General features: G+C 43.2%; 2 protein-coding genes across 2 annotated transcripts in view; both read right to left on the bottom strand.

The window, feature by feature from the left end:
- LOC115154262 (protein phosphatase 1E) overlaps nt 1-1990 on the bottom strand; it is a 90692-nt gene extending 88702 nt beyond the window's left edge. Inside the window, exon 1 of the mRNA XM_029700301.1 lies at nt 1396-1990. Coding sequence (XP_029556161.1) covers nt 1396-1577 — 182 coding nt within the window. The 5' untranslated portion in view covers nt 1578-1990. The remainder of the gene's footprint in view (nt 1-1395) is intronic.
- Nucleotides 1991-18154: 16164 nt separating this feature from the next.
- The window catches only part of rad51c (RAD51 paralog C), a 32984-nt gene continuing 31969 nt past the window's right edge, over nt 18155-19169 (bottom strand). The window contains exon 10 of the mRNA XM_029700297.1: nt 18155-18527. Within this exon, the coding sequence (XP_029556157.1) occupies nt 18402-18527 (126 nt within the window). The 3' untranslated portion in view covers nt 18155-18401. The remainder of the gene's footprint in view (nt 18528-19169) is intronic.

The following is a 19169-nucleotide window of genomic DNA, read 5'->3' as shown; positions in this document are numbered from 1 at the left end:
ACACCAGGCCTACTGTCTGTTCTGGTAGTGTAGGCTCTGGCAGCATCCAGAGCTGGGTGCACATTTGAATAAAACAAACAGTCACAGACAATAAGCTCTTTGTGCAAAGCAGATCTAGCAGACTGATACTGCTACAACAACTCATCTAAACGCTTCAGTCTCTTCCCAAACATTCGGAATGGGTGGCATTGGCACAACAAGATTAGGTCTTTGAAATGGGGCAGGGAGTGAACATCAAAATACTGTTGTATGATATGGAATAGGTTCAGTAAACTACTGACACAAAACCCAACACAGCACTTCCAATTCAACATTGAGTTCACTAGCTCTATGTAAAGTAAACACAGAGCAAACATGATACAATGAAAGTTCACATTTACAAGGTCAAGTATTCATTATTACCAAACACTTGGGTGCCTTTTATAGTGGCAATTAAATGGCTCTATTTTAGACTGGGCTATGTTTGCTTCTTGTTGTGTCGTTTATTGGTGGTGTCAAAATTACAAGTATCAAATTGCAATCATCCTCGACATGCTTGAGAAATTCACAATTGTCTTTTCGGTCTCTTCGGTAGTTTGATGTACTATTTATGGATGTGAGTGTGACGTAATATATCTAAAAATGCTCAAACCTGACCACACACATTTTGCTTTGAATTGAATTTACTGTGGAGCCCTGAGCTAAAGATGGTTACGAATAGACAGAAATGGAGAACAAAAAAAATGCAAATCAGGACATAGTGAACAAAGTGTGTATAGTGTTACCTCCGTACTGTTGTCATGACTGTACAACCAAACTGTATGAATCGGAAAGTCTGCTATGGTTAATATGAGGAATACAATAGTTCCTTCCTACGAATGAAATGACGTAGTGCGACGCAAAAAGAGAGGTTGAATTCACATTAACCGTACCTCGAATAACTTGGATGCACGAATGGAAGGAGAGGAACCATAGTACAGCTGAAATCTATTTGAAGTTCGTCTATCCTCTCTTACATATGTCATAACATAAGCCATCCAATGACGTCGGCGGCAACATGGGAGATGACGATGTCAGGACATTGCAAGTGGCTTCACAGGCCACCCGGCAAAACTGACCGGAGAGCAATTCTGTAGCAACCAAATTGCTCACAGAATGTAAAAGGCTGCTTATTTTTTTTAACACTGTAGGCTATCGGTAGCTTATAATTTATATTAACTGTGTTTCCGTAAAATCAGTCATAGCAAATTATTGTAAAATAGACTACAGCCAACACAATTATAGTGTACGTTCACTTAGGTTGACTCCAAGTTCCTGACCAATTCTAGTTGAAACTGGTAATGCAAAAGGCAAACAACACAAACCGTTCGTTTAAGCTGCATACAAAATATTTTATAAAATCAAATCGGTACTTACTATTTGCACAGGTGCTGAAGACACATATCGAGGCATTCCCCTTCCACTTCGTCCTCCGAGGTGAGGTCCGATAAAGGGCGCATTGGGACAGGGTCGTTCTCCTGGAGTGGTGGCCTCATCTCTCGGAGGAAGAGCTCCAAGAATCTTCGGAAGGTTTTCTCCTCTGTTGCAGAGCCGGCCATCACTTCTCATTCCTGGACAGACAAGAGACAGCAGTAGCCGGGCAAGAAGACTACTTCAAATCGCTGGCTGGACAGCACCCCACTGGTGCCGGTTGGGAACGCGCGCGCGTAAACAAGGCTTTCGCTCAATCACAGAAGAGGGTGGGTGGGTGATGATAACGTATAGGAAAGGGGAGGAATTTTGTTGATAAAAGGGAGGAAGCGTCAGGTTTGGGAGCGCGCACGTACAAGAATCACCACGAAAATAAGATCAAAGTGAGGAATTTTTGTATGGAGGTCAATGAGTGTCGAATTTGTTAAACAAACTATTACTAATTTGCTACGTGAAGCTTATTTGATCGAATAGAAGTGTCGTAATGGTTAGGTTGTTACGAATGCACTGATATAAGTGGATGCACGTGGCATTTCGGCAACTTAGGAAAAAAACGAATTTATATCGGACTTGTGCCTCTTGTTCACACGCGTATCTGCCCTCTCATTGGCTAGAATTGTCCCACCTGATCTCGCCTCCCGCCTGACTTCCATCTTTGAGGACATGCAGTTCCATTGTAAGAGTGGTCACACGACTTTCCTGTCAATATAATAAATACTTGTTGGATTAAATAAACCACATGCTTTAAAATAAGCTTTAAAGGTGGGCAAATTGCCTTCACTGTGCAGTAACTAATAACAAATATCACTAGCATACAGTGCAGTCGGAAAGTATTCAGACCCCTTGACTTTTTCCACATTTTGTTATGTTACAGCCTTATTCTAAAATGGATTACATTGTTCTCCCCCTAAATCTACACACAATACCCCATAATGACAAAGCAAAAACCGTTTAGAATATTTGTCAAATTTATTACAAATAAAAAACGTAAATATCACATTTACATAAGTATTCAGACCGTTTACTCAGTACTTTGTTGAAGCACCTTTGGCAGCGATTACAGCCTCGAGTCTTGGCACACCTGTATTTTGGAGTTTTTCCCCATTCTTCTCTGCAGATCCTCTTAAGCTCTGTCAGGTTGGATAAGAAACGTCGCTGTACAGATATTTTCAGGTCTCTCCAGAGATGTTCGATTGGGTTCAAGTCTAGGCTCTGGGTGGGACACTCAGACTTGTCCCGAAGCCACTCCTGCATTGTCTTGGCTGTTCTTAGGGTCGTTGTCCTGTTGAGCAGGTTTTCGTCAAGGATCTCTACTTTGCTCCGTTCATCTTTCCCTCGATCCTGACTAGTCTCCCAGTCCCTGCCGCTGAAAAACATACCCACAGCATGATACTGCCACCACCATTCTTCACCGTAGGGATGGTGCCAGGTTTCCTCCAGAAGTGATGGTTGGCATTCAGGCCAAAGAGTTCAATCTTGGTTTCACCAGACCAGAGAATCTTGTTACTCATGGTCTGAGAGTCCTTTAGGTGCAAGAGGGCTGTCATGTGCTTTTTACTTTGGGCTCCCAAGTGGCACAGCGGTCTAAGGCACTGCTTATCAAATCAAAATCAAATCAAATTTATTTATATAGCCCTTCGTACATCAGCTGAAATCTCAAAGTGCTGTACAGAAACCCAGTCTAAAACCCCAAACAGCAAGCAATGCATGTGAAAGAAGCACGGTGGCTGGGAAAAACTCCCTAGGAAAAACTCCTGAGAAAGGCCAAAAACCTAGGAAGAAACCTAGAGAGGAACCAGGCTATGAGGGGTGGCCAGTCCTCTTCTGGCTGTGCCGGGTGGATATTATAACAGAACATGGTCAAGATGTTAAAATGTTCGTAAATGACCAGCATGGTCAAATAATAATAATCATAGTAATTGTCGAGGGTGCAACAAGCACGTCCGGTGAACAGGTCAGGGTTCCGTAGCCTCAGGCAGAACAGTTGAAACTGGAGCAGCAGCATGGCCAGGTGGACTGGGGACAGCAAGGAGTCATCATGCCAGGTAGTCCTGAGGCATGGTCCTAGGGCTCAGGTCCTCCGAGAGAAAGAAAGAAAGAGAGAATTAGAGAGAGCATATTTACATTCACACAGGACACCGGATAAGACAAGAGAATACTCCAGATGTAACAGACTGACCCTAGCCCCCCGACACATAAACTACTGCAGCATAAATACTGGAGGCTGAGACGGGAGGGATCAGAAGACACTGTGGCCCCATCCGATGATACCCCCGGACAGGGCCAAACAGGCAGGATATAACCCCACCCACTGGGAAGAGGGGAACCGACAAGGCAGAGACAGCAAGGGCGGTTCGTTGCTCCAGCCTTTCCGTTCACCTTCACACTCCTGGGCCAGACTATACTTGATCATAGGACCTACTGAAGAGATGAGTCTTCAGTAAAGACTTAAAGGTTGAGACTGAGTCTGCGTCTCTCACATGGGTAGGCAGACCATTCCATAAAAATGGAGCTCTATAGGAGAAAGCCCTACCTCCAGCCGTTTGCTTAGAAATTCTAGGGACAATTAGGAGGCCTGCGTCTTGTGACCGTAGCGTACGTGTAGGTATGTACGGCAGGACCAAATCGGAAAGATAGGTAGGAGCAAGCCCATGTAATGCTTTGTAGGTTAGCAGTAAAACCTTGAAATCAGCCCTTGCCTTAACAGGAAGCCAGTGTAGGGAGGCTAGCACTGGAGTAATATGATCAAATTTTTTGGTTCTAGTCAGGATTCTAGCAGCCGTATTTAGCACTAACTGAAGTTTGTTTAGTGCTTTATCCGGGTAGCCGGAAAGTAGAGCATTGCAGTAGTCGAGCCTAGAAGTAACAAAAGCATGGATTCATTTTTCTGCGTCATTTTTGGACAGAAAGTTTCTGATTTTTGCAATGTTACGTAGATGGAAAAAAGCTGTCCTTGAAGCAGTCTTGATATGTTCTTCAAAAGAGAGATCAGGGTCCAGAGTAACGCCGAGGTCCTTCACAGTTTTATTTGAGACGACTGTACAACCATCCAGATTAATTGTCAGATTCAGCAGAAGATCTCTTTGTTTCTTGGGACCTAGGACAAGCATCTCTGTTTTGTCCGAGTTTAAAAGTAGAAAATTTGCAGCCATCCACTTCCTTATGTCTGAAACACAGGCTTCTAGCGAGGGCAATTTTGGGGCTTCACCATGTTTCATTGAAATGTACAGCTGTGTGTCGTCCGCATAGCAGTGAAATTTAACATTATGTTTTCGAATGACATCCCCAAGAGGTAAAATATATAGTGAAAACAATAGTGGTCCTAGAACGGATCCTTGAGGAACACCGAAATTTACAATTGATTTGTCAGAGGACGAACCATTCACAGAGACAAACTGATATCTTTCCGACAGATAAGATCTAAACCAGGCCAGAACTTGTCCATGTAGACCAATTTGGGTTTCCAATCTCTCCAAAAGAATGTGGTGATCGATGGTATCAAAAGCGGCACTAAGATCTAGGAGCATGAGGACAGATGCAGAGCCTCGGTCTGACGTCATTAAAAGGTCATTTACCACCTTCACAAGTGCAGTCTCAGTGCTATGATGGGGTCTAAAACCAGACTGAAGCGTTTCGTATACATTGTTTGTCTTCAGGAAGGCAGTGAGTTGCTGCGCAACAACTTTTTCTAAAATTTTTGAGAGGAATGGAAGATTCGATATAGGCCGATAGTTTTTTATAATTTCTGGGTCAAGATTCGGCTTTTTCAAGAGAGGCTTTATTACTGCCACTTTTAGTGAGCTTGGTACACATCCGGTGGATAGAGAGCCGTTTATTATGTTCAACATAGGAGGGCCAAGCACAGGAAGCAGCTCTTTCAGTAGTTTAGTTGGAATAGGGTCCAGTATGCAGCTTGAGGGTTTGGAGGCCATGATTATTTTCATCATTATGTCAAGAGATATAGTACTAAAACACTTTAGTATCTCCCTTGATCCTAGGTCCTGGCAGAGTTGTACAGACTCAGGACAATGGAGCCCTGGAGGAATACCCAGATTTAAAGAGGAGTCCGTAATTTGCTTTCTAATGATCATGATCTTTTCCTCAAAGAAGTTCATAAATGTATTACTGCTGAAGTGAAAGCCATCCTCCATTTGCGAATGCTGCTTTTTAGTTAGCTTTGCGACAGTGTCAAAAATAAATTTCGGATTGTTCTTATTTTCCTCAATTAAGTTGGAAAAATAGGATGATCGTGCAGCAGTGAGGGCTCTTCGATACTGCACGGTACTGTCTTTCCAAGCTAGTCGGAAGACTTCCAGTTTAGTGTGGCGCCATTTCCGTTCCAATTTTCTGGAAGCTTGCTTCAGAGCTCGTGTATTTTCTGTATACCAGGGAGCTAGTTTCTTATGACAGATGTTTTTAATTTTTAGGGGTGCAACTGCATCTAGGGTATTGCGCAAGGTTAAATTGAGTTCCTCGGTTAGGTGGTTAACTGATTCTTGTCCTCTGACGTCCTTGGGTAGGCAGAGGGAGTCTAGAAGGGCATCAAGGAATCTTTGGGTTGTCTGAGAATTTATAGCACGACTTTTAATCTTCCTTGGTTGGGGTCTGAGCAGATTATTTGTTGCAATTGTAAACGCAATAAAATGGTGGTCCGATAATCCAGGATTATGAGGAAAAACATTAAGATCCACAACATTTATTCCATGGGACAAAACTAGGTCCAGAGTATGACTGTGGCAGTGAGTAGGTCCAGAGACATGTTGGACAAAACCCACTGAGTCGATGATGGCTCCGAAAGCCTTTTGGAGTGGGTCTGTGGACTTTTCCATGTGAATGTTAAAGTCACCAAAAATTAGAATATTATCTGCTATGACTACAAGATCCGAAAGGAATTCAGGGAACTCAGTAAGGAACACTGCATATGGCCCAGGAGGCCTGTAAACAGTAGCTATAAAAAGTGATTGAGTAGGCTGCATAGATTTCATGACTAGAAGCTCAAAAGACGAAAACGTCATTGTTTTTTTTTTTGTAAATTGAAATTTGCTATCGTAAATGTTAGCAACACCTCCGCCTTTGCCGGATGCACGGGGGGTATGGTCACTAGTGTAACCAGGGGGTGAGGCCTCATTTAACACAGTAAATTCATCAGGCTTAAGCCATGTTTCAGTCAGGCCAATCACATCAAGATTATGATCAGTGATTAGTTCATTGACTATAACTGCCTTGGAAGTGAGGGATCTAACATTAAGTAACCCAATTTTGAGATGTGAAGTATCACAATCTCTTTCAATAATGGCAGGAATGGAGGAGGTCTTTATACTAGTAAGATTACTGAAGCGAACACCGCCATTTTTAATTTTGCCCAACCTAGATCGAGGCACAGACACGGTCTCAATGGGGAAAGCTGAGCTGACTACGCTAACTGTGCTAGTGGCAGACTCCACTAAGCTGGCAGGCTGGCTAACAGCCTGTTGCCTGGCCTGCACCCTATTTCATTGTGGAGCTAGAGGAGTTAGAGCCCTGTCTATGTTCGTAGATAAGATGAGAGCACCCCTCCAGCTAGGATGGAGTCCGTCACTCCTCAGCAGGCCAGGCTTGGTCCTGTTTGTGGGTGACTACAGACCCTGGTTCGATCCTGGGCTGTATCACAACCGGCCGTGATTGGGAGTTGTTGGGTGGTCCTTTGACACAGACACAGGAACCTTGGTATGAAACTCTTTAGTAATGAAATGCAATTGCAGACAGATTCACATACAGTGTACCTCAGTAGTCTATAGTAAAGATCTGTGTCGCGAAACAGGAGACCACACTCTTTATACAACTTACTGTCAATCATATCTTAACATTGTTGCGTTGGATTAGATACAAAGTATCTAAGATGAGAAAAACATGTCTAGACTGTGGTTTCTCACTCTATCTCAGCCTTGAGCCTGAGTGACTATCAGCAGGTGCAGACAATTCTCAGCCTGAGAACTAAAGCAGTACATCTCCATTTACCCAGTACTTTTCCATCATTGCGCATTGCAAGCCTACAAAGGTTATCACATATACACAGTAATCATGGCATTGGTGTATACCCCAGGCCTTTATTAACACTACTGAGCATTTTCATTAACACCAGTGGTAAACAATCCACCCAAGATTTATTGGTGGAGTGGCATACCTTAGCTTACCCTTGTTTAAGTTAATGGATTGGTTAGCTCTCTCGGTAACCCCATTACTCTGGGGGTGGTAGATGGACACAGACGACTTCTGGTCCACTCCTATCATTATGGCTACCTGCTTCACTACATCACCAGTGAAGTGGGTACCACTGTCTGCAGATAAGACCTAGATTTGATGTTCCTGAGGTTTTATCTCCCTCACTAGTAGCTTTGCTACTGTCTTAGCATCACAGTGTGTGGTGGGAAATGCCTCCACCCACCTGGTGAATCTGTCAATAAGGACTAAACGGTACCTTTTCCTTTCTTTTTGCAAGATCTATAAAATCCATGGCAAGATGGACAAACAGTCCTGGTTTCAGAGGTGTTCCTTTAGCAATGTTAAATTGCATGCACGTAGCACATCGAAACAGAAACTGTTTCACATGCTGAGTCAAATTTTGACAAAACCAATCCAAAGAAATTGCTTCTATCATATCCCCCCTTGACAAATGGGCCATACCATGGGCCACTTGGCATACAGAGACGATACGACAAGCTGGCAGACCGTCTCCAAATGTTTGAAACGGGGTCAAGTTTACAACCCTACTGTTGCCATACCAAATGAGAACCAACATCCAAAGCCTGTTTAGATTCCAAATCATCAATGTCATTCCCAACATGGAGTGGCCATGACACTGAGGCAGCCAATTTAGCAGCCTCATCTGCCATGGACTTTACCCATACTCACAAAATCCCCCCCCCCCCCCCCCCCCCGTGTAAGCAGCAACCTTCACAATAGCCAAAGCAGAGGGCAGCATCATAGCCTCCAAGAGATCTAAAACCATAGTTCTATTACAAATAGGACTTCCACAAGCATTGTGAAAACCCCTACTCCTCCAGACACCACACCAGGAGAGACAAACCCCTATTGCATAAGCAGAATCAGAGAAAATTGTAACCCTTTTCCCTTCTCCCATTTTACAGGCAGTGGTTAGTGCCAAAAGTTCAGCCTGTTGAGCTGAGAAAGTCTCTGGTAATGGTTGTTGTATGTGAGTGGTTCTATCAATTGTCTCAATACCAAACCCTGCATGTTTCATCCCTGTAGTTTCATCTATATATGCAGAACCGTCAACGGCAGTCAGGGCAGTGTCAGAGGTCAGGCTGGTGCACCTAAGCAAGAACAGTGGGCTCCAGTGTCAATTAAGAATGGGATAGTTCTTCCATGTACCCAAAGTTTGATTATTGGGTCCTTTCTCCCCCCCTCTTCGAATATGTACTGGGGACACTGGAGGAAAGGGTCTGGGCCTCTTCATTGCTGATCGTCAGGAAAATAAGAACTGTTGGTGTTCTGATTTCCTTATGGCCAGACACCACCTCTTCCCCCTCTCTGTGGTTGATTTTCTCCACATCCTCCTTGGTGGCCAGGACCAGGCTTGTAACCTCCTTGTGCCTGCTGGGGAGGTCCTCCATAGGTTTGGGGTTGCTGCTAATATCCACCTTGTTGTTGGTATCCTCCTGTTTCCTCCTCTGAAATTCTCTCCCTCCAGGTGTTGTAGCCCATTCTTGATATTGAGGATTTTGTGGACATTGGTTCCTCATGTGTCCAAATTGTCCACACCCCCAGCATTGCATAGGTGGCATTCTGGGTGATGGTGGGCCCCATGGTTGTGGGTTCCCATAGGTCTGAGGGGGAAATTGTACAAAAGGCACTATGGGCTGTGGTTGCAGCGCATGTCCACATGGGGTTACTGTAGGAGCAGGAGTGTTCATCATCACCATGTCAGGCTCACCTTTAGTTTGTCATATTGTCTCCTGTTTTCCACAGAATCGTCATTCTGTAGTTCCCTCAGTTGTTTTCGGTGTTCGCGGACTTTACGCCTTAAATCTTTCCATTGTTCTTTGAAAACACAGTATTCTTTTACTCGTTCCAAACTTTGTTCTTCCATCATGTCTGGCAGTTCTCACTGGTTTGTATGGGATCTTTTTCTTACTGCCCGTTTCCCAGTCCTTCTCCGGATCCCAGAGTCCACTACTGCCCTTATATGAACTGCTGGCCATATGCAGAATCATCCTGTCTGTCTGGGTTTCCTAGAGGGGTTGACAAGGACCCGGGGGACCCTAATTCTGCCAATTACTGAAACTTTTTTCTCCATCTCGTTCTATTCTTTTTTTCCCGTTTGTAGACTGTCACCCTCTTCATCTTCTTTCATTAGTTCCCCCTTAATAATTACCTTTGTACCAGTAGCTATCACTTCCACACCTCATTCTTTATCTTCATAAGGTGGGGGAGCTGTAGGGTGAAGGGCCCACACAGGAACATTTGATAAGACTAAGTGTGATGTGATAAATGACAGTCAAGGGAAGGCAAGCCAGTAAGAAAGTTACCATACTGTCAGCCACTATATTGGGACTAATCCTGGGTCTCTTTTTTTCCCTTGTTCCATTACCCTTTGACTCAACTGTTTCAACTGACTTTGAGCATAAAACGTCTGTCCTTCAGTCCAAATTAGTCCCAATATAGTGGCTGACAGTATGGTAACCTTCTTACTGGCTTGCCTTCCCTTGACTATGTCACATCACACTTAGTCTTATCAAATGTTCCTGTGACCGGATATCTGTACTTTTCTTCTTTGATTGTCCATTTACAAAACACCCAGTCCAGGTCGATTTTCAAGTAGGGATATTTGTCCTGTAAATATTGTTTAGGACTAATATGTTTCATTGGTGTGGGACCCACTGTCTCTGCACTGCCTTTGGTTGAATCTGTCATTGAGCCTTGTGATTTTGTTTTAATCAGGTTCTATGTAATGTGGACTTACTGACTTATCTGTATGGTACTGTAGAAAACCCCAGTTCTATCCCCGTATACGGGTAGTAGAACCTAACATAGGATGATATACCCAACGCAGTTCTATTGTCTCTAACCCCTCTTCTTCTTTAGTTTCACTACATTCATTCACTAACCACGCTAATGTAAATGGTTCCACGTGTGGTAAATAACCACAATTGGTTTCAATTGTATTTTAACTCCAGTACGCGGGTCTCCCTGTCTCCTCTCTTGTGGATGTAATGGAAGAGGAAACTCACATGTCTTTCCCAATACGCAATTCACAAATGTATCCCTTTCTTGTACTAGTCTTAAATACTTATTGTCTATACCAGTCTAGATTTATTTCAGTCCATAGAAATTCTTGATATTGACTAGCATATATCCATTCACTGTTATCAAATGCACTCAACTCATACAATTGTCCCACACCAAATCTATAATCCCACCAATTATACATATATCAAAACAAAAACAATGCCTTCCCTCAGGTAAGAACACCACACATACAGTTGAAGTCGGAAGTTGACTGCCTTTAAACAGCTTGGAAAATTCCAGAAAATGATGTCATGGCTTTAGAAGCTTCTGATAAGTAAATTGACATCATTTGAGTCAATTGGAGTTGTACCTGTGGATGTATTTCAAGGCCTACCTTCAAACGCAGTGCCTCTTTGCTTGACATCATGGGAAAAATCAAAAGAAATCAGCCAAGACATCAGAAAGAAAATGGTAAACCTCCACAAGTCTGGTTCATCCATGGGAGCAATTTCCAAACGCCTGAAGGTACCACGTTCATCTGTACAAACAATAGTACGCAAGTATAAACACCATGGGACCACGCAGCCGTCATACCGCTCAGGAAGGAGACGCGTTCTGTCTCCTAGAGATGAACGTACTTTGGTGCGAAAAGCGCAAATCAATCCCAGAACAACAGCAAAAGGACCTTGTGAAGATACTGGAGGAAACATGTACAAAAGTATCTATATCCATAGTAAAACGAGTCCTATATCGACATAACCTGAAAGGAAGAAGCCACTGCTCCAAAACCGCCATAAAAAAGCCAGACTACGGTTTGCAACTGCACATGGGGAGAAAGATCGTACTTTTGGGAGAAATGTCCTCTGGTCTGATGAAACAAAAATAGAACTGTTTGGCCATAATGACCAAAAATAACAAAAGAAAGATGCCCAGGGTCCCTGCTCATCTGCGTGAACATGCCTTAGGCATGAGGACTGCAGATGTGGCCAGGGCAATAAATTGCAATGTCCGTACTGTGAGATGCTTATGACAGCGCTACAGGGAGACAGGACGGACAGCTGATCATTCTCACAGTGGCAGACCACGTGTAACAACACCTGCACAGGATTGGTACATCCAAACATCACACCTGCGGGACAGGTACAGGATGGCAACAACTGCCCAAGTTATAGCAGGAACGCACAATCCCTCCATCAGTGCTCAGACTGTCCGCAATAGGCTGAGAGGAGCTGGACTGAGGGCTTGTAGGCCTGTTGTAAGGCAGGCCCTCACCAGACATCACCGGTAACAACGTCGCTTATGGGCACAAACCCACCGTCGATGGACCAGACAGGACTGGCAAAAAGTGCTCTTCACTAACGAGTCGCAGTTGTCTCAACAGGGGTGATGGATTTGCATTTATCGTCGAAGGAATGAGCGTTACACCGAGGCCTGTACTCTGGAGCGGGATCGATTTGGAGGTGGAGGGTCCGTCATGGTCTGGGGCGGTGTGTCACAGCATCATTGGACTGAGCTTGTTGTCATTGCAGGCAATCTCAACACTGTGCGTTACAGGGAAGACATCCTCCTCCCTCATGTGGTACTCTTCCTGCAGGCTCATTCTGACATGACCCTCCAGCATGACAATGCCACCAACCATACTACTCGTTCTGTGCGTGATTTCCTGCAAGACAGGCATGTCAGTGTTCTGCCATGGCCAGCGAAGAGCCCGGATCTCAATCCCATTGAGCACGTCTGGGACCTGTTGGATCGGAGGGTTAGGATCATTCCCTCCAGAAATCTCTGGGAACTTACAGGTGCCTTGGTGGAAGAGTGGGGTAATATCTCACGGCAAGAACTAGCAAATCTGGTGCAGTCCATGAGGAGGAGATGCACTGCAGTACTTAATGCAGCTGGTGGCCACACCAGATACTAACTTACTTTTGATTTTGACCACCCCCCTCCCCCTTTGTTCAGGGACACATTCAATTCCTGTTAGTCACGTCTGTGGAACTTGTTCAGTTATGTCTCAGTTGTTGAATCTTATGTTCATACAAATATTTACACATGTTAAGTCTTCTGAAAAGAAACGCAGTTGACAGTGAGAGGACGGTTCTTTTTTGCAGAGTTTAGATTGCTTAAAAGTCCGCTAAAAATTGTAATATTAGTATCTGGGTTTTTTTGGCAAGGAAAATATCGTTATCGGCATGTTGGACTGACTTCAACTGTGGATATTGGATTAGGTTGTAAGGTTATATGCTAATGGCTGGGCACTCACTGTTGTTTGGGGTGTGCAACCAGACCTGGACTTTTCAGAACTCTGTGACCAGCGGCCCTTTCCACCAACATGCCCGGCAGCACCTCATCCCGAGTAGAGTGAGCTCTGGAGGGAGAGAGAGCGAGCCTAAGTATACGTTACATATGGCGTAGGTTAAAAGTCAGTGGATAATGCTGAAATCTGACATCTTTATGTACGTTCGCCATTGAACACTTATGGGAGATTCTGGAGCGGCACCCGAGACAGCGTTTTCCACCACCGTCAACAAAACACCAAATTATGGAATTTCTCGTGGAAGAACGGCATCGCATCCCTACAGTAGAGTTACAGACACTTGTAAAAATCCAGCGAGAAAGACTGCCCCCTCTCATTGAAGCCACGGAGGTTCGAAGTCGACCGCGGTACTGCAGGCATTGTTAGCAGAAAACAGGGTCCCCCATTATAGTGAATGGGCAAATGGGAATTGCCGTGGTCAATCTTTGTGTAAATAAAAACATTTTTAGACGACAGTCATGATACCAATAATAGGTTCTAATACACCAGACGTACTGTATGTCCTTGAACAGATTCTTTTTTTTTTTTTTAAATCACACAGAAGTTAATGGTCATTTAGTTGCTAATGGCAGCCTGCAGTACACCGGTCGGCCTTCAACTAGAGTTCAGGCGTCCGCATGCTTCCCAAACGAAAAACAGTTTGTCCATATACACTACATAACCAAAAGTATGAGGACACGAACATCTCATTCACACATTTTGGGCATTAATATGGAGTTGGTCCCCCCTTTGCTGCTATAACAGCCTCCACTCTTCTGGGAAGGCTTTCCGCTAGATGTTGGAACACTGCTGCGGGGACTTGCTTCCACAAGTGCATTAGTGAGGTCGGGCACTGATGTTGGGCGATTAGGCCTGGCTCACATAAGGTGTTCCATGAAGTTGAGGTCAGGGCTCTGCGCAGGCAAGTCAAGTTCTTCCACACTGATCTCAACATACCATTTATGTATGGACCTGTGCACAGAGGGTATTGTCATGCTGAAACAGGAAAGGGCCTTCCCCAAACTGTTGCCACAAAGTTGGAAGCACAGAATGTCATTGTATGGTGTAGCGTTAAGATTTCCCTTCGCTGGAACTAAGGGTCCGAGCCCAAACCATAAAAAATAAAAAACAGCCCCAGACCATTATTCCTCTTCCAAACTTTACCGTTGCCACTATGCATTGAGGCAGGTAGCGTTCACCTGGAATTCACCAAACCCAGATTAGTCAATCAGTCGGACTGCCAGATTAGGGCTGGGCAATAAATCTAATTCATTCAGATTTATGTTTTTGCAAGAGATTCCAAATGACTGTATTGCAAGAATCAAGGTTTGGTTATTTTTCGTTGAGTATTGATCTCCGCTTATTCATGTTATTTTTTTGTCTTGTGTCTTTTGCTCCTTCTGTGCAACTTTACATTTACACCAGAGAACTTTATATAAATGACGTGATGCACATGTCTCCGCCCTAACAATGGGAGTCGTCTGAAAGGCGGGCAAGCAGGTGACAAGCTTAGGTCCAAAATAAGCCCATAGAAATGCATTGAGGTTATTTTGGCGAGAGTGAAACTTCTCGTTTCGCCTCTTCCTCTCTGCTCACACAACAAAGATAGAAGTGATCTCTTTTGTGACAAGCGGTTTCAACTCGCTATTTGCTTTTGAGGTTTGATCCAACAGAATTGGTCAAATGGACACTGAAACACATTTTACAGTAAAATAATGTCTCAGAGGAGAATTTACGTTTTTATGTCTTAACTACTCAAATTGCGCTCAGAACACACAACTAAATATCGGAGTATCAATGAACATTGGTTCTGGAAAATGAATGCTCAGTTTGTCAAGCTTGCATTGCAGTACAGTTATAGCAGCATTTCAGCCAAAGATTGTTGTACTAGCTGTCTAGTCTGTTTAAAAATGCGAAATATGCATTTGTATAAGTAATTGGAAACTCGTTCTCATTCAGAGAAATAATGTAGGCCACTTGATTTCAATATCTGAACAAAGTGGACAGGCTAGCATGCTGTTCAAACAGTTGAGATGGACAGAAGGGTATGTTCATAACAATTCAACTGTTCTACCTTGTTAGCTAGCAAATAAATCCAAGTTGGCTAAACTTGAAATATAAAAGATGAACTGGCTATTTGTTAATTTTCTATAATGCCTGCTACAAGAAGTTAGTCATTATTAGTTAATGTGCATTATGCATGTTCTGGTTAAATTTGAAACATAGTCATTTTCATAGATGGACTAGAAAGCCAGATCAGTGATTATTGCAAAAATAAGCTGCGATTTTAAATAATTAGTGGGTCTTATGGTCGTGGAAGGCTTATTTTTAGTTTTGAATTATTTCAGGGATTGTGAAATTATACCTAATCATTGCTGACTGTTTGAAATGCAGTATATTTTACCAAGATGTTCAGTAAAGCTTAGAGAAAACATTTTAAAAAATCATCCATAAAAGTAAAAAAGCACACACTACCGCTCAAAAGTTTTAGAACACCTACTCATTCAAGGGTTTCTTGATTTTTACTATTTTCTACATTGCAGAATAATAGTAGACATCAACACTATTAAATAATATACGGAATCATGTAGTATCCAAAAAGTGTTAAACAAATCAAAATATATTTGCTTTTTGAGATTTTTCCAAATAGCTACCCTTTGCCTTGATGACAGCTTTGCACAGTCTTGGCATTCTTTCAGCCAGCTTCACCTGGAATGCTTTTCCAACAGTCTTGAAGGAGTTCCCACGTACACTTTTCCTTCACTCTACAGTCCAACTCATCCCAAACCATCTCAATTGGGTTGAGGTCGGGGGATTGAGGAGGCCAGGTCATCTAATGCAGCACTCCATCACTCTCCTTCTTGGTCAAATAGCCCTTACACAGCCTGGAGGTGTGTTGGGTCATTGTCCTGTTGAAAACAAATGATATCCCATCTGGTTTGGGCTTAGTGGGACTGGCGTATCGCTGCAGAATGCTGTGGTAGCCATGCTGGTTGTGTGCCTTGAATTATAAATAAAATCCGTGTCACCAGCAAAGCATCCCCACACCATCACACCTCCTCATCCATGCTTTAGGGTGGGAAATACACATGCAGAGATCATCCGTTCACCCACACCGCGTCTCGGTGTTGGACTCCAGACCAAATCACACATTTCCACTGGTCTAATGTCCATTGCTCGTGTTTCTTGGCCCAAGCAAGTCTCTTCTTCTTATTGGTGTCCTTTAGTAGTGGTTTCTTTGCAGCAATTCGACCACAAAGGCCTGATTCACACAGTCTCCTTTGAACAGTTGATGTTGAGATGTGTCTGTTACTTGAACTCTGTGAAGGATTTATTTGGGCTGCAATTTCTGAGGCTGGTAACTCTAATGAACTTATCCTCTGCAGCAGAGGTAACTCTGGGTCTTCCTTTCCTGTGGCGGTCCTCATGAGAGACGAAAATGGAAATGTTCAGTATTGCGCTTGATGGAAATATTCCATATTGACTGACCTTCATGTTTTAAAGTAAAGTAATGATGGACAGTCGTATCTCTGTTTATTTGAGCTGTTATTTACATAATATGGACTTGGTATTTTACCAAATAGGGCTATCTTTTGTGTACCACCCCTACTTTGTCACAACACAACTGATTGGCTCAAACACTTTAAGATGGAAAGAAATTCCACAAATTAACAAGGCATACCTGTTGATTGAAATACAATCCAGGTGACTACATCATGAAGCTGGTTGAGAGAATGCCAACAGTGTGCAGAGCTGTCATAAAGGCAAAGAGTGGCTACTTGGAAGAATCTCAAATTTAAAACATATTTAGATTTGTTTAACACTTTGTTGGATAACACATGGAATCATGTAGTATTTCATTAGTGTTGATGTCTTCATTATTATTCTACAATGTAGAAAATAGTAAAAATAAATAAAAACCCTTGAATGAGTAGGTGTTCTAAAAAACACACACACACACACACACACACACACGTATAAAATACATCAAGATGATTTTTAGGCCATATCGCCAGCGCCCATGCCAGATGGTGAAGCATTATTCATCACTCCAGAGAACACGTTTCCACTGCTCCAGAGTCCAATGGCGGTGAGCTTTACACCACTCCAGCCGACACTTGGCATTGCGATTTTAGGATTGTGTGCGACTGCTCGGCCATGGAAACCCATTTCATGAAGCGCCCGACGAACAGTTCTTGTGTTGACGTTGCTTCCAGAGGCAGTTTGGAAATCTGTAGTGAGTGTTGCAACCGAGGACAGACGATTTTTACGCACCACACGCTTCAGCGCTCGGCAGTCCTGTTCTGTGCGGCCTACCACGTCGCAGCTGTGCCATCCACTGCACAATAACAGTACTTACAGTTGACCGGGGCAGCTCTAGCAGGGCAGAAAGTTACTGAGCTCTTAAGTAAGGTACTGCCAATGTTTGTCTATGGCGATTGCACGACTGTGTGCTCGATTTTATATCCGTCAACAACGGATGTGACTAAAAAAAGCACAATCCACTAATGTCCACATACTTTTGCATATATAGTGTATTGTGATGACATTGTGACGTTTTTGTTCATTTTGGCCTTCGGCAAAGTTTTTTTCGGCTGTTCATACACACGCCCCTTCGTCACTGATTGGTCAACAGTAGGGATTCTTCAATGAAGTCCTTATAGTCATTCAACAATTGACTCGTTTTCATGCATTTTTTCACTTCCTCGTAAGATGTAAAATTGCACAACTAAAATCTTAATTGACTATTTTGAGGAAGTATATACTGTCTACGGCGTTTCAATACGGACAAACAGCACCATTGTCGCCTTCTCCTTTTTCAAGCGAAGGTCTGCGAGCACACTCGTTCGGTTCGCCTAGCCAAGTTCGCCTAGGCGCCAGCCGAACCTTAGCATGCGGATAGGAAACCTTTACTCAATGAAAGGGGGCAGCACTGAGCTAGCCTGCAACGGCACTTCCTGGAGCAGCTCAAACTGAGCATGTTATGCCTCTATGCAATGCCATCTTAACCGACTTAATTTGTCTTCAATGCGCTTTTGTGTCTTCACATAGGAATTAATGGTGTCACGTGATTAATGGCTTTGTCCATTCCTACAATATATACAATCATTGGTAGAATTTATGCCAAGGCGTGTTGAAGCTGTTCTGGCGGGTTGTGTTGGCCCAACGCCCTATTAAGACACTATGTTGGTGTTTGTTTCCTTTATTTTTGCAGTTACCTGTACATGATAGTATAACATGCAGTAATTACAGGGCAGCTATTGACAGAGGCAAATATTGTATTTCAACTCAGTGTAAATACTGTACATTGTGTTGAGCAAAAATATTCAGCAACAAACTGTGCAGACAAGAGTATATTGGGTTTTTGTTCTAAGTATAATACCGTTCAAACAAAACAATATTTCACATTCATGGTCTAAAACCACTCGTTTCCCTACGTTCTTGTAGATTGGTCCTCTTCCATCCGGGGACGCTTGCTCAAGCTTCCCGATTCTCTCACAGAGGGGTCATCTGAGGCCTTTGGTTGGTCTGAGGGGGGCGTGTCTCGAAAGCCTTGACCCTGGGAGTGAGGGAATTGGCCAAATACAAAGCATAACAATTTATTCCCTCAGCGGGGTTGTATAATCAGTTAACAGAACAAAAATCATAATATAAAATCATTTAAAGTAATAACATATTTCAAAGTGCAATATGACTGACATGTAGAAATTAGGTTTTTAAAAGTACATAACCATAAGAAACGTCAGATATGTTATGAAACTTTGATAGTGCTCTACGTGGCTGGTACATGATGTTTCACTATGGGGTGCAATATCTTCCATTGCTCTGCAGGTCTGAGCTTTTTCTTCCACAGCTCAGTATTTTCTGTGTGTTTTATGGCGATTTGTAGTGCTAGCCACAAAGTAGGTTTACATTATGAAATTGTATTTGTCACATTCGCCAAATACAACAAGTGTAGACTTCACCATGAAGTGCTTACTTACACGCCCTTTCCCAACAATGCAGTTAGAATATTAGCAAATAGAAGAAAAGAGTAACAAAACTATAATGAGGCTATATAAAAGCTACATACAAGGAGTTTCCTGTACAGAGTCAGTGTACTGGGGTACGAGGTAGTCGGAGTGACTGGTAGAGGTCCTAGATGACAGGGAGCTTTGCCCCAGTGATGTACTGGGCTGTACGCACTACCCTCTGTAGCACC

The sequence above is a fragment of the Salmo trutta genome, chromosome 19 (assembly GCF_901001165.1).
Source record: "Salmo trutta chromosome 19, fSalTru1.1, whole genome shotgun sequence".
Lineage (NCBI taxonomy): Eukaryota > Metazoa > Chordata > Actinopteri > Salmoniformes > Salmonidae > Salmo > Salmo trutta.
Note: the sequence above shows the minus strand (reverse complement) of the source record. Positions and strands in the feature narration are given on the sequence as shown.